At 45.7% G+C, this 15,819-nt stretch overlaps 1 protein-coding gene across 7 annotated transcripts in view; it reads right to left on the bottom strand.

The window, feature by feature from the left end:
• The window catches only part of LOC116758533 (carboxyl-terminal PDZ ligand of neuronal nitric oxide synthase protein), a 307,707-nt gene that overhangs the window by 88,022 nt on the left and 203,866 nt on the right, over positions 1–15,819 (bottom strand). For 5 of the 7 annotated variants that reach the window (XR_004351186.1, XM_032641463.1, XM_032641446.1 and 2 more), the window contains 2 exons: positions 10,505–10,597; positions 1,471–1,544 (listed from right to left, as the gene is read on the bottom strand). Coding sequence is in view for 6 of the 7 variants with exons in the window: in XM_032641463.1 (XP_032497354.1) it covers positions 1,471–1,544; positions 10,505–10,597 (167 nt within the window). In the remaining variant the exon portion in view is untranslated. The remainder of the gene's footprint in view (positions 1–1,470; positions 1,545–10,504; positions 10,598–15,819) is intronic. The other 2 variants (XM_032641472.1, XM_032641436.1) reach the window with 1 other exon arrangement.

Below are 15,819 nucleotides of genomic sequence, written 5' to 3'. Positions count from 1 at the left end.
AAGAATCACTTCCTTTTACAAAGCGCAAATGATAGAGGTTTTGTCCATTCACATCCTTCAAGCCCAGTTCCGACACAACTTGTTTCTTAAAGCCTTTCGTTATCACTCAAGTAGAAAGTGATTATTCCCTCCTGTGAATCACCATACCACTTACGTTAATTTTCAGGTATTAATTCAATACATTTATCCATCCACCCATCACACATTTACTAAATGCCTCATAGAGAACAGACACAGGCTTGGTGCTAGAAATACAAAAGTGAGTTGAACACAGTTCTTCACTGGCAAGAGCCTCACAGCCCAGTGGCAAAAGACAGATTCATTTTGAAGTAGCAGTAACTATAACAAGTATTTCAACAAACACAAGTACAACGGAAACACAGAGAAAGAAATCCATTTTGTCAGACACACTGTCTTGTACCACAATGATTTGTTCAGGACTCCATTTCCCTACTAGACTAAAGCTTCCTGAGAACAAGGGACCATAACTTATTTTCGCCGTCTACTAAATTACCTAGCACAGTACCTGGGATGAGTGTTCTAAATATGTATACATATGTGAATGAATGGAAATTCCATTTCACAGGCAGCTACTCTTGGACTTCGCAGGGCCACCACGATGCCAACTTCTCAGGTGAGTGCCAACCTTAATTCACTTTGGCAACCAAGGCAAGTAATTTGACAGGAGACAGAATCAAAACTTAAATCTCGACGCCCAAATCCCAAAAGAATAGCTAATACCCCTTTCCCCCCAGTGAAGAAAACAGGAAGGAGTAAGAGGTGGGGTAGGGCTTGGTCAGCGGAGATTTAGGACAGAAGAATGACACAGATGAATCAAGGCCCTGCGTGGGTCCCAGGAGGGCCCTGGCTTTCTGTATGTATTGCTAACAGGTATCCCTCTGCCCAGAGAGTACACATGAACGGCAGTCATCTAATCTGAATAGGAATACCAGTCTCATTGTAAAAGCAATTTCTATGGATGTTATATGTGACTTTCTGCTGTCCCAAATGATCATAACCCCCTTATCTATGCTCAGTATCTGAAGGGGCAGAAAGGAAGAACAGATAACTGTGGGGAATTATTTAAGTATAGCGTAATGGAAAAACCCAGTTCTCTCATTTTTACCAACATATATGCAATTATGAAATTTCAGTTAAACAAAAAAGTGAGGAAAAAACTCCTGTTAAAATAAAACTAGCACAAAACGAAAAGGTCTCAAGTGACAACTAAAAGACATGCATTAAACATCAAGCAGAAATCCTTCATAGTTCCCTTAGTGCTACTGAGCATCAGAAGGATTTTCCTCTCTTTCTTAAAGATAGAGCAGATTTGCTCCTTGTACTTACATCTACAGAAATAACAGGTCTCAGGAGGGAAAAAGGAGAAATTTATTTTAATCTGTCTGGACCCACCAACCCAACAGATGGCTCCCAGAGAGGACAGGTGTACCCTGGGGACTGGGCTCTTACCTGTAGATAGGGTCCTGCATCACCAGCATCTTGCTCTCATCCCACGTCCACTCCTTTTTCTGCAATAAAAGAAGCTGTAAATGAATAAGTTAGGCTTGTCCTCAGCTACAGAACCAGGGCACACATTGAGCTACTAATGCTTATGCAAACACATGCATTTGCTTCTGGCCTTGTTCCCTCTAAGAGGCCTGGAGTCGACTGCTCCAAAAGAACAAGTGGAAAATGTCACGTATCTGGTCTGATCAGTTTCCTTCAAGCACTTTAGGAGAGTGTCTCTCACGGGTGCAGAGGGTAGGCAGGGGCCAAGGGGTCTCAGGAGACTGCAATCTAAATCATCTTTCGTGGAGAAGTCACCAAGGAAAAAAAAAAAAGATCATACATTACTCCAGAGGAACAGGAGAGGCAGGGAGCACAAAAGGGAGAAGGGGTCATAGAGACTGAATGATGCCATCAAATGCAAATGATATGTGGACCCCAGCCTCCCTCCCTTAAAGAGGGGGAGAAAAGGCTGCACACGAGCCTGACACGCTAATTAGTACATTTACAGCCGCCCATAAGAGGATACTCATCGGGCTTTGAACCTAACGTTCTGTGAACACAAAGGAGACAGATCCCTTAGCAGCTGGGGATGAGGACAAGAATGAGGATGTAGGAAGGTGGGGGGAGAGGATTCTGGCGCAGTACTGGAGACCCCAGATGCTTGATGAAGTCAGTAGCACCCCAACATGTTGGAGAAGCAGCCACCACATGCCCTCAGGTCCCACCCGTAGGTGCAGGGACAGAGGATTCTGCTCCACCTTCACTGGCCTTTGTCACAGGGGCAATGCTGTTCAGGACACCTGGGGAAGAACACACTAAGCTCCCCATGGAAGAGAAAGGGGGTAGGGGGCTCATTACCAGCTGGCAGGGGTGAAAGTCCCTGCACTCTTCTTAGCTGGAGAGACTGGAATCCCTTGTTACTCCTGGCAAAGGGGGAGTCTAGGCTTCCCACTCACAGTCTTTGCTGGCCTGGGTGGTGGGGAGCCCGTTTTTCTGTGTTGTCTGGCTGGAAGTTTTCTGCCTTGCTATGCCGTCCCTTCCCTCCTCCTCTGGCTAGAGAGAGAGCAGGCTTTGTTGGGGTTCTGTGCCATATCCAGGTTGCAGGCTTCTTCGGCTCCGAGTCTGGGATATATGAGATTAAAACTAACCTCAGGCAGCTCACGGCTGCGTGATGCCGTGTGTCCCCAGCCAGTCTGCCTTGCCCCACCTTTACGTTTGTTTTACAGATAATGCCCAGGGTTTCCAGTTGTACTTTAGCAGGAAGAATAGAGAAAAATGCACCCATCCAAAAAGTGAAAGTCTGGTTTGTATGTTTTTAAAAAAACTCCAGATGCTGGGGCTCCAACTCTTTGGAGTCATTCATATGGTGGGCCTAAGTTCACGTGAGGCCCTGTAATCTGTAGCTTTTAACAAACATTTCAGGTGACTGGGATGTGACCCTAGGGTTGAGAGCCATTTTTCTATACCAGAGAAAAGGTATACATTGAAATCCCCACCAGGAGGATCTCTTTCACGTACAGCATGGTCCTCTGGAGTCTCAGGCCTGGCACAGGAAGGGTCACCTGACACTAAAGACAGCCAACCGGTGGTGATCCCATTAAGCACTGTCCCTGGCCAAGGCCCATCCCTGGTGTTAACTCAATAAACAGCCACTGTGAACTAAACACCTGGATGACTAACAGCAGAGGCTGCTCTGCTTCTGAGGGAATCGAGCCTCAGTTTTCTCATGTTCTTACTATCAAGAAAGTCTGCTCGGGCTTCCCTGGTGGCGCAGTGGTTGAGAGTCGGCCTGCCGATGCAGGGGACACGGGTTCGTGCCCCGGTCTGGGAAGATCCCACATGCCGCGGAGCGGCTGGGCCCGTGAGCCATGGCCGCTGAGCCTGCGCGTCCGGAGGCTGTGCTCCGTGACGGGAGAGGCCACGACAGTGAGAGGCCCGCGTACCGCAAAAGAAACCACAAAGAAACAAACAAACAAACAAAAAAGAAAGTCTGCTCATAAGAGTCCTTGCTGCTCTGATGTAATTTTCAAAGTTAACACAAGAGTTAATAACTCAGTGCACCAAAAAGTCCATAAAACTCTGAGAAGCTGCCCACACCCACTGCCCCCCTCGGAGGAAAGCAGCCCCAGAGAGGGTTCTTTCTGAGTGTGGGTGACTTGGCTCATGCTGTGTGCATCTGATGAGCCATCCTTGCTAACCGGGCCGTGACTGACGGAGCTCAGGATCAGCAGCTGACTGCACATGAAGAAGGTCAAGTGTCACGGAGGGGCTGGCCAGACCTGCCTAGTCCTTGAGCACCACGATGAGAAGATCCAGTTCCACCCACTCACATCCTCTCTTTGGAGACTACCGAGTCCTAGACGGAGCCTAGGCTGAACCCCCAGGAACGGTAGGTGGTGTTTGTGACCAGCTGCATACTTTCCACTCAAACAGACTGCACCGCTGAGGAAGAGGAAGCATTGTGTGCCAGCCCATGTTTCCGCCTAGCCTGAAATAAGCCTCCGTTAAAGTTGATCTGGGCACGACTCCTCCTTGCAAGTCTAAGGAATGCAACTAATACATTCATCAAAAAGAAAGAATAATGAGGCAAAAAAAATACAGAATAAATATTTTTCTTTCTCTGGAAGACATGAGGAGAAGGATGGAGAGACCAGACTCCCAGGGAACCTTGTGTTAATTTATTGAGGAACCTCAGAAGGGTCCACAGCAGGCAGAAAATACTTTCCTTTTTAAAGTGGTATCAGCAACGGTATAGAATATCCTGGCCAAAAATAGTAAACATCTTCTCACTTACTTACTTACTAATTTTCCTTTTCTGAAAATCCCATTAAAATCCATTTAAGTAAAATCCATAAAATCCCATTAGATCTCCCTTTAAAGGTCTTGCAGTAATCCTTGCATGAGTCCGTTCAATCTATGCAGGGATAAGGAAATTATCAAAATAACTCAAAGGGTTTGGAGGGTAGACGGGACTCAACAACGTATCAGTTATTCAAGAACCTAAGGCAAATATGGTTGGAGCATTTTACCCCAATCTCCTCAATGCCTGAATGATGCCCCAACACTTTGATAACTAAAGCCTCTCCACTCCTCCTTGCCACACACTCAATATCCTTCCTATCCCACCATCTTTCAAATAAGACCCAGAGCAGTGCAGTTTCTTGAGCAAGATGTCCCCCTAGTTAATAGCCCAGTCAAGACTAGAATCAAGTTCTCCTGACTTTTTGACCCGTGCAGGTACTCTGGTACAATTCAGAGTCAACATGGTATTATCTGAATAGCGTAACTCAGACGGAGGCAATGCGTGTCTTAAAAACGATGTGATTCTTCTCTTTGCTCTGACATTGTTTTACACATCTCCTCCATTTTTCAAACAGTGTAGAGAAAAAAACACACGCACAAAGAGATTACCCCCTCCTCACTTCTCTACATGGAAACATTCTTCTAAGGAAAAAATTTTAGAAAAAAAAAGGTTAACGAGAGAAAGAAAACAGGAAGAAAAGCTACTGATCTACCTTTATGGGATTATAAATCAAAGTTGGCATCAACCATAAAACAGAGACGTATTATTGAATGGTAATTACAGTCCACAGAAAACTCCCACAACTCCAAGTTACACCTGAAAACCACTTCTTTTTTTTTTTTTTTAGTGCTTGGAAATAAGCCTTGGAGTCTTGGTAGCTATGTGAGGAAATTTTCAGTTTTGCTACCCACTATCCTCAATGAGCTATGGTCTCCAACATATGCCAGGAAATGAAGACATTTCAAGTCCAAGTGGGAGTGGAAAAGGAGGTGGAGGCGGGGAAGAGAAGAGGAAAGGAAGAGGGGATACATCTTTAAAGCTGTCAGCACCTCTCTGAGTGCTTCTGAGGGAAAGAGCACCACCCTTCACAGCTGTACTCACTGCAAAGAGCCCAGGGGGACCAGCAGGACTGATCGAGGCTGGTCCTCAGGCTCCTTGCACCTGAAGCCCAGGCTCAGGCAGGGCCTCACTGGTATCACTGGGAACACAAACAGTACCAGCATTGAGGCCAGTGAGTGAGGCCCAGGGAGACAAGATCTACCTCCTCACTAGCTCCATAAATATAAAGAAAAGGGGGTAAAAATATGAGTGGGTCTGGCAGAGCACCTAGCGGAGCAGACTGGTGCCCTTGGGGCAGCTGTCTGGCATTTTGCCATACATATACAGAATTGGGGTATCACTTCTTTCTCTTACTCTTTGTCCCCTCCGTACCTACAAAGGACACTCAAGGCACTGTTGAGCCTTTTAAGAGGCCTCTGACTTAGTTTATTAACCTGTCTCTCTCCATGCCTTTCCCTACCCCAGCAGTCTCCCCTTCCCTCCCCTTTTTCTTCTCTTTTAAAAATGAATTCCTTACTCCAAGGTAATTAAAAAGTCATGAGATGTAGAGAGTAGCTTCACTTGAAAGAAGGTTCTGCTTCACATATTGGCTAGTAAAAAATTTCTGGAGAAGAGAAGATGTTATCACAAGAAGGTGCCCCACAGACCTCCAATTACAGGAAGTTTAACTAACCAAGGGCCCCCCGGCTGCTGCATTCTGAAATCCATCATTACGTGAGCGCAGGCGCCCTGCCCCCAGACAATGACCAGTGTGTGGGGATCCTGAGGAAGCCCATTCCTAGGAGACACAGGGATCCTCTGACAGATGACTGGCTTCAGAACTCCCTGACGGCCCTGCCAAACCTTCCTCAGACCGTGCTGTGCTCTCAGAGACCTTCACCCAACCTACCTGCGTCCTTCCTTCCTCTCTCCTTCACTTGGAGTCAGACCCACACTGAAATCTGACAGCTAGCCCAGCCTTGCCTCCCCACCTCCTCCCACAGGCATTTAATCCTGTCTTGGCATTTACTTGTTGGAGGACCTAGAATAACACAGAAAGTGAGAAAGTAAAAAAAAAAAAGGAAAGATATAGGAAAGTCATATTCAGCTGCTTCACTTTTTGTTCTCACAGGAAATTTCCCAGTTGATATGGGGAAAAAAAAGTCCTTTCTTCCATTTAAGAACTTTATATATTGCTTCCTTGACACTATCAAAATTCATCTCAACTTTACAAACAATGAGGCTCCGGAAGTTAACTTACTCCCCTGCAAGGCCATCTAGTCCAGGGGTAATTAAAGTCCAATCTGTCTACCTCTAGACCCCACGCTCTCTTTGCTACTCTAAGTGATGAATTCAAAGGTTTTCACGTTCCACTGCCAGGAAGCTTTTCACTTTCAACAGAGGGAGAGGGTAACAGGCTTTAAGTGTATGCTTTTATAAGACCACCGAATGAGGTAAGCACATCCTTGAGTTTAGATTCTTCTCTTTTCTTTATCTAATGAGTGCAAATATCCAGTCCCCCGTGGAAAGTTACAGCCATTTTGTTATTCCAAAATCTCCTGCCAGGGAATATTATATGGGAACTGGTTCAGAGGGAGGTCTGCCTGGAACAGGGCCAAGAACAGAAAACAGAGTCAGGGATAATTATCACAGAGCTCCTTCCTCCTTTTGGAACCCAGAAATGGATATGGCATTTTTGAAGGCCTTCCCTAGGAACCCAAAAGTAGAGGAAGAATTTGTATTTCCATTTATTTCCTATCCCTACTGGAAACTATCAGTAGGCACGTCACAAAGTCTGTCCGCTTTATCATTATTTATGCTCCTGAAAGCAATGGTGACTTCTCAAAAAATAAGAAGAAATTTTAAAAATCACTGTGCAAAGGCCACATTAACTCAGCCTGGCAAGTTCTCCATGCCTCCAGACAGAATAGGATTAGCCTGAAAACACAGCTACCACCCATCTTAAGGTATAACCTATATAGATATAGAAAACGCATTTCAAAACTGAAGCACTTAATAAGTTCTCACACAACGCACAAAATTCCTAATATGCCGGTTTTAAAACTAGCAGAAAACATGGTAGAAAGAAGACCGGACTCAGTTTAGTCCTGGCTCCATAACTAGCTGGGTGACCTCAGGACCGTTACCAGGCCTCTCTTGTCCTCTGTTACCACGCCTCTCTTGTCCTCTGTTACCACATCTAATCAATTAGGGGATCAGACTAGAGCATTCCTAAAGCTCTTTCTCCCAAATTCTGGTTCTATAATTCTAAGTGCCTCCTTTTCTTACCCAAATAGATCTAAGTTGTGTGTTTCTATAGGAACTAACAGTACTCCTTGAGCAGGAAACTAGTTTCCCTGTGATGTGATATCCCAGTGACAGGGTAAAGGCTAGACGTTAAAGACACTGGATTAATTAATTAGGCATTTCCTATGGAGCAGTTTTTCTCTAAGGGATTCTGAAGAGTTTAGTACACACACAGCAACATGGTAGTAGGAAGAACCCACTTGGGATGTGAACAAGACAGACCTGGTTCAAACCTCAACTTCACCACTGGTGGGACTTGAGGTCTTGGGCAAGTTGCTTAATCTTCTTCTGCAAACCAAGCCTTAAAATGGTACCTACCTCACAGGATGGTTGTGTGGATCTAATAAGTATACACTGCATCAAACAAGGCCTGGTAAATGGCGGGGGCTCAATATCAGTGTTAGCTATTATTGTTAGCCGTTCTCAGTACCATCTTAGTGTGTAATTACGTTCATCAGCTTGCCCCCACGGGTCTTCTACCCTCTCAAACAGATGAAATAGAATTGGAAAGAAGACACGGTCCCTGGCCCTAAAGGCTCGCAGCCTACGGGGTAAAGAGACAAATAACTACAATGCAATGCTATAGGAGCTACGATAGACCAATGTATGCATATAGTGTCATTCAAAATAGCTAACTTTGCTGGAAAGGGTCCATATCTAATACCCCTGTGCATCCTACCCAGTTCCTTGAACATGGTTGACACAGTAAATATTTGTTAATGAGAACAGCAGAGCCTTTCTAGAACAATGCTTTCGGCTATCCCAACAAAGTTACTGGTGTATATGAGAAACCACAAGAAACAGAGGCCCTTTAGGGTCCTTTTGTAGAAAACTCCTTCGGATGAAGTTCAAGACTAATCTTCCTTCTTCAGAAGCCCCTCCCTAGCAAATGGTGCAAGAGCGTGATTCCAATACTATAATAAATAATCATTATCATATACACAGGAAAGATCGTTACTTGGGCCTAGTTGGGAGTTGAAGAAAATATCCTGATCGAGAAACAACGCAAAGCCAATTTTCTTAGTAGCTGGGTTCACACCACAAATACAACCTAAGATTCATATAGGAATCTGAGATTAATTATCTGTTAGCATCAGTTCAAGATAACAGCGTTTTAGGGCTTCCCTGGTGGCGCAGTGGTTGAGAGTCCGCCTGCCGATGCAGGGGACACGGGTTCGGGCCCCGGTCCGGGAAGATCCCATATGCGATGGAGCGGCTGGGCCCGCGAGCCATGGCCGCTGAGCCTGTGCGTCCGGAGCCTGTGCTCCGCAACGGGAGAGGCCACAACAGTGAGAGGCCCGCGTACCACAAAAAAAAAAAAAAAAAAGATAACAGCATTTTAGACACATTAATATAACCAAAAAGATTTTTTTTTTAACATCTCAGTAAGAGATGATCACAATATATTTAGCTACTGCCTGCATTAGAATAGAGCACCTGAAGATCAGAGGTACTGAAGAAGTCCCACTCATAAAGTTAGCAATTTCCACTGAGGCCTTTCTACGCTTGGGAAGGCTCTCATCCTTGTTTTTTTTTTTTTTTTTAAATGGGAAGGTTGACAGACGAGAAAGAGGGAGAAGAATGTGACAGCCAAAAGTAACAAATGAGACTTCATTTGACCCAACTGCTAAGTACTTAGTTCTTCCTGATTTAATGACCACGATACACAAAACATGTTCATTTACCCAGCGAGCCAACAGCCAAAATCGTTGGAAACACACTACACGTACCAGGTGTCCAAGTGAGTGCTGAGCTTACAGAGATGGCCCCTGCCCTTAAAACATTCTCTGGAGAGCAGGGAGTCCCTGTAAACATGCTTCTCCCCACAGCCCGGAGGCATACCACCATTCAACAGTCATGGACAGGCTAGGCAAACAGAGGGGGCTTGGTGGCTGCTTTGGGAAGTGTTTAACCTCTGAGGTTCCCATCCTGCCTCAGGAGTTCAGGGGGCAGGAACACACAAACCTATTTGGCCTCTAGGGTCTGCTTTCTCTGTAGCCCAGAAGGTTCTCAAAAACCTGAATAAGCACAGGTGACCTATACAAACACATGCAAGCACCGAAAAGCACAGTGCCAGAGCTGGTGCAGAATAATTGATCTGACAAGGGTAAAGTGCTCACCTAATCCAACTCTTCATTTTATAATTGAAGCTCCAAAAAGCAAAATAACTTGCTTAGAACCACACAGTCAGAAAAAGAAGAGCCAGGACTACAACCCAGGTCTTCTCCTCTCAGCTGAGGGCTCCTTCCAGCATGCCACACTGACCCAGTGAAAAGCAACATGCTGGCCACGCTCTAGCCTTCCTGCAGGCTGAATAGCAGCAGTGGCTGGGTCTTGAGGGACTATTTAAATAGATGGGCTAAAGCAGCAATAACTGTAACAAGAGGACACAAGGACACACCATGGGGCCGGACGCCACCTCAGCTGGAACTGAGAGTTATTCCTGCAACAGAATGGGACAACTTCTGAGGAAGCCGCCTCTTATCCCCTCCTCCACTGAATCCTGCTACTTGTCCACACTTGAATTTAAAGCATTTCCCAAGATCAAGACTCAAAGGCAAAGGTATCAAATGGGGGAAGGGGTATGAATGCCAGGATGACAGGAGATGACCCTTGTCACTCATGAGATACGAGGACTAAGCAAGCCGAACAGCTGACCAGGCCTTGGGCCCCTGCCTCACCCTTTGCTCCAGCTGTAGCCTCTCAACACTGTTGCTGGTCAAAGCAGACCACCTCACCAGATAAGGGAAGGAGTCTGTCCAGAAGGTAGCCTAGAAAGAAAAGCTATCCCATGCCTACCTCCCCTCCTTCCCTCTTCACCAGAGTTTGTGGCTCAGAGTCACTTACCTTCTTCTTCTTCTTCAGAATCACTTTCACTCCATCCACTGAAACCATAATGCTCACCTTCTTCTTCTTGATGTTTTTGGCTTTAAACTCATACTGCAAGTGAGAAGAGAACAAAGGGCACAATCCAGTTAGATCAGTGCATCTGCACAGCCCCAGAGAGCTCATGACCTGGAAAAGAGGGCCACAGATGGGTCTAGGGAGCTGATGCAGTTTCTGGGGACATCAAGCACCTCAGGGGATGTAAAAGCAGGCAGATGTCTGTAGGCAGGGGCTCGGCAATATTTGGGTTGGAACGGGGACTCTGAATGCTCACTGGTTTCACCACTCAGCTATCAGGTAGGGCCATGGGAATGGACCTGATCCATTCTATCAAGATGAAAACAGAGCCTACTTTGGAAATCTCATGAGAAATCCAGAACCTTCTCTCAATAACTCATTCTGACATTTAATGACTTTCGTTGGCAGGCAAGTTTTCCTCGTGTCTACCCAAATGCTGCTGGGGCTCTATTCCAACCTCAATGAAGATTAGGAAGAGCTGGCACCCATCTTCAAATCAGGGATTTTACATACTTAAAGATCATTATGATATCTAAGTTATTCTCTGCAAGTTCAAGTCCCAAATTCTTTTATCTGTAGGTCAGTCTCCAAATTCACCCATAGCCCCATTAACCTAAAATATTCTAGAGAGTACTCTAGAAAGGATCTGACTAATGATAGTTATAAGGGAGGGCATTACCTTACAAACCCTATATTCTAAATTTCTATTTGCAATCCTGAATAGGCCTGCTTCAACCACAACTACACTGCTGAGGGATGCTGGCTCTCATCCTCAATCCCAGATATTTTTCTATCCCATTTGCTCACTCACAGCCATTTCTTAGGTTTGTGCAGATATTCAGAATGGTGGAATAATTCTACACTTTCCTCACTGAACTTCATTCTGAGCGCTTACCCATTTCCATCTGGTTCCCGTCTTGGTATCACCACCTAGCAAACTAACCTGCCACGCTCTCTAATCAAAGATCTGGCCTACAGATTAAAACAATAACAGTACAAGACCCGGGGCCAAAATCTCTACTCCAACCTACAGGCTCTCTTCTCTGGGACCTTTTATACTCAAAACCCTTTCCCACCATGCCACCACCCAAGTTTATTTAGTAAGGCGTCCAGCTCCTTGCCTGGACATCTAAAACCTAACTATTTCTACTTGGTATTTTGACAGATATGAACCTAATCCACCCTAACAAGATGAAAACATAACCTACTTTGAAAGTCTCACGAGAAATCCAGAACTTTCCCTTGGCCATGCCATTTAATACTCTGATTTTAAGAACTCAGATTAGAGCGTCTTACCGTGTCTGTATTCTAGCCCTTCCACTGAGGTCTCAACTCATTTTCTTATTCTGTTGCAGAGTTACTGCTGATGCCCACTGGCTGTCAGCTTCTTAGAGACAAGGACATGACCTAGCTAACTGAGGTGAAACATTTTTCTTTACATCGTCAGGGCAGGTTCTGGTTTACTGCTGATCTGAGTTTACAGGTGATGGCAACATACATCACTCCCCAGTCTGGTGGTCACTTCTCCCAGCTTCCCCATCACTCTATCCTGCCAACAGCTGTCCTTTTTACCAGCGATCCTGAAAGAAGAGCAAACCGGAGCAGCAGACACATAGGAGAGAGAGAAGAAAACTTCAGACTCTGCCTCAGAGTCTGGGAACCCAAAGCCAATTAAGAGTAATACAATAAAAGAGAGCAAGTGTATCTGACAGGATGGGGAGAAGTGCTACATGTACTGGAGTCTGGCTTATAAGACGGCCCCGGCCACGTAACAAACTTCTCTCTAGGTCAACGGTTGTAAGCTGGTGAAGGCTAGAGTTGTGTGACTGGCATGCACTTCAGGACACAGCTACGATTTGCGGTGTGTCCCCTGACTGCAGCATTCTGCTCAGGTGCACCTCTAGATGAACTGAAATTACCTCTGGGTGGGAGAACTAGCACGAGGATCTGTCAGTTGGCTGACTTTGGCCTTGTGCCTGCTGGGAGAGGTGAACCAGCTCCGTTTCCTGACCTCACCTGCATTTACCTCTCCTCACAGGCTTTCAATGAACACAGTCTTTCAGCTGTGCCTCCCTTAGGGACAAATCACTAAAATCATAGCTGCTCCTGCCGGTCGAAGGAGGGCAGAGAGGTGTGTTTTGATGAACTCAGGGGGGAGACAAGGGCTTAAGAGTCCAGGAAACACCCGGAGGTGGATAAAACCTGCCCTAGACAGGTCAATCCTTGCCTGTTTTATTGTCTTCGCTCTCTTCCAGCACGTCACTCTCACAAGCTCCACGCACTTCCTTCTTCCCTTTTTCCAGCAAAAAAGTCAAAGCAGTGAATACTAAGTACCTACCTCTGCAGGGCAGGATGTCACCTCCCAGCCCTGGTTTCAGAGAGCATATTGCCTGCTAAACCAGACCCTTAAATGTCTTATATTTCCAGGAAAATCTTGTAGCTGGCCATATCTCTTTCTTATTTGGTCCACCACCCTATCGGTTTCATTCTCTCTGGGATCTTTTTAAAATCGGTATCCCCCGACCCAAGGCTCGCAAGAGACGCCCAACCAGCTCCTTGCTTGTGTATCTGAAATCTGAACTATTTCCACAGTTCGTGTTTTGACAGCGTTGGCCATGCCTGTAATATCCTGATCTTAAGAACTCAAAATGCAGCTAAACATTCTTTTAGCTGGAACTGGAAAACAGCCTCTAATTCGATCACTGTGCACATACTCCCAGGCGTCTCTTCTATGGTGTGTGGGGCACCGTAACTACATGTTACTGTGAGAAGCATGACCAAACGATTGCATTATAATCTCAGTGACAGTGACAATACAGGTGCTCCGCCTTACAACAGCTGGTGGAAGGCTCTCTGGAGTGCTTCAAAATGAAGAGGGCAGAAGAGGCATGAAATAGGCTTCTAGCCCCTGTTACAGCTGCCAGTATGTACTACCTGACTGCTGCTTAGAAGGCTCTTAGGTTCGACACACTTTGCACCTACTCCACCTGTCTGGTGGTCAGATGTCCCAAACCCTTTCCAACTGAAGAATAGGTACTCAAACGGTAGTTTTGTTGAAAACTAGGGAAATGAAATCAAGTGTCTGCAAAGGTTTAAATCTTTATTATCATAAAACCATTCATTTATATGGCAATTATATTTCACTTGGACAACCATGTTATTGTGCTTACTGTGGGGATGGAAAATAGATTTGGAACAGAGGAGATGTTGGGAGAGACTAGAACAGAGAAAAGAGACCCACAGAGACAAGCCCTCCTTTTTACCAGACTGTGCTGCTCCGAGGGGCAGGCGGGCCCAGGAGGAAGCATCTGTGTTCCTCAGGATAGGAATCTAGTCCGCCCAGGCTTTGCTAGGGGCTGAAGAACAAACAGGACTGCTGATGCCACCGTCTGTGGTCCAGGCCCGCCTCCCACAAAGCCCATGCCAGCTCTGGAGTCTGTGCCAACAGGCCTGGCTCTTCCCCCAACATGGCCAGACTGACCTGATATATTTGCTTTGCTAGTCAGAGCCCCACCAGCAAGGACAGATTAGCCTTACAGGACCTGACCTTGTAGGGAACAAAACAATACAAGCCCTGGAACACTAACCACTGACTAAAAGACTAAATGTCTAGGGTTCATCAACAGAGCCTTGGGACCCTGCATGGGAATAGCAGCCCTGGAACTTAGAATGCTGTGCCAACCAGTGAGGCCCATGAAGGGGAAACTGGGTAGAGGGAGGGGTTCAGATCCAGCAGGAGCCAGGAGTAAACACTCAACCAGAACACTGGCGGGAAGTCAGAGAGCTGCCAACAGAACAGGATATCTCTGATACCCCAATGCTTCCCTGTCCCCAACTCCCAGAACTACCTCCTAATCTTGTGTGTCGGCCACAGGGTGTCCAAGAAGGGGAAGCAGGAGGTCTGTAACAGGGGAGTGAGTTAATGAAGGGACTGGCCCAGCCCTGGGCTTGAGGCTGTACTGCAGAAATAGAAGTAACAGAATCACTTTCTTAGTAGTCAGGAAGGTTGGGGCTGTATGCACACGCACACACACGCGTGCGCACGCGCACACACACACACACACACACACACCCTCTTAACAGTCTATTTTCACAATAATGTCTAGCTCCCTGAAGAATCTAGTTTTTTTTCAAAAAATAAGGATCCTTGGTTCCTCAATTACCTTGTCTACAAACAACTTACCGAGTGATCGCACTCTCTCACCAGCTATGTAGGAAGCTGGTCCTTTCACGCGTCTCCATAAAATTTATTTTGCCTAGCTCCTTCCCACTGTCCCCACAATGCTTAGTTATGAATCAAGATGCTCAGAGGCTACTTTACCAAGAGAGGAGATTTAATTTGCAAACGCAGATAGTGATGCTCTTCCTTGGTAAGTCCTCGGCTTATAATCAGCTGTGTTCACCACCTTTCCAGAGTAAGTCTTTGGAGGCTTTGCTTCCTGTTCATGATCACAGGAAATTTAAAAGTGAATTCTACTAGTGCCATTGGGTATTTTAATCATATTCTGCCCACAGTCTTGTTTTCAAGAGTGCAAACACATCTCCACAACAAAACTGTAAGCACCTCAACCAAAGGCACTGTCTTATCAAGGGTTTGTAGGAAATCATTTTGCACTTAACATTTGAAAGTTTAACAGCTTAGGTAATAAGATACAAAATCTGAGTACGTCCATATTCGGAGCATATTCACAACAGCCCAAAGGTGGAGGCAACTCCAGTGTCCACTGATGGACGAACAGATAAACAAAATGTGTTAGAGACATATAATAGGATTTACCAGCCTTAGAAAGGAGATTCTGACACGTGCTACAACACGGATGTAGCTTGAAGACATTATGTTAAGTGATGTTTATGTTAAGCTGGAACCAACAGACAAATATTGCATGATTCCACTTACATGAGGTACCTAAGAACAGTCAGATTCAGAGACAGAAAGCAGAATGGTGGTCTTCAGGGGCTCGGGGAGGGGACAGAGTGAGGAGTTAGCATTTAATGAGTACAGATTTTCAGTTTTGGAAGATGAAAAGATCTGGAGACGGACAGTGGTGATGGCTGCACGGCAATGTAAATGCTGTATGTAGGTGTCACAGAACTGCACATTTAAGAATGGCTGAAATGGAGAATTTCACGTAATGTATATTTTACCACAATAAAAGATAAAAATCTGAAGACACTGTAACAAACACATTTCTTCTCACGGCAAGTCCCCTTAAATGCTGCTTGCGAAAGGGTATTGCTGTTACTCTCCCACGTGCAAG

Source organism: Phocoena sinus, chromosome 1, assembly GCF_008692025.1.
Source record: "Phocoena sinus isolate mPhoSin1 chromosome 1, mPhoSin1.pri, whole genome shotgun sequence".
NCBI lineage: Eukaryota > Metazoa > Chordata > Mammalia > Artiodactyla > Phocoenidae > Phocoena > Phocoena sinus.
Note: the sequence above shows the minus strand (reverse complement) of the source record. Positions and strands in the feature narration are given on the sequence as shown.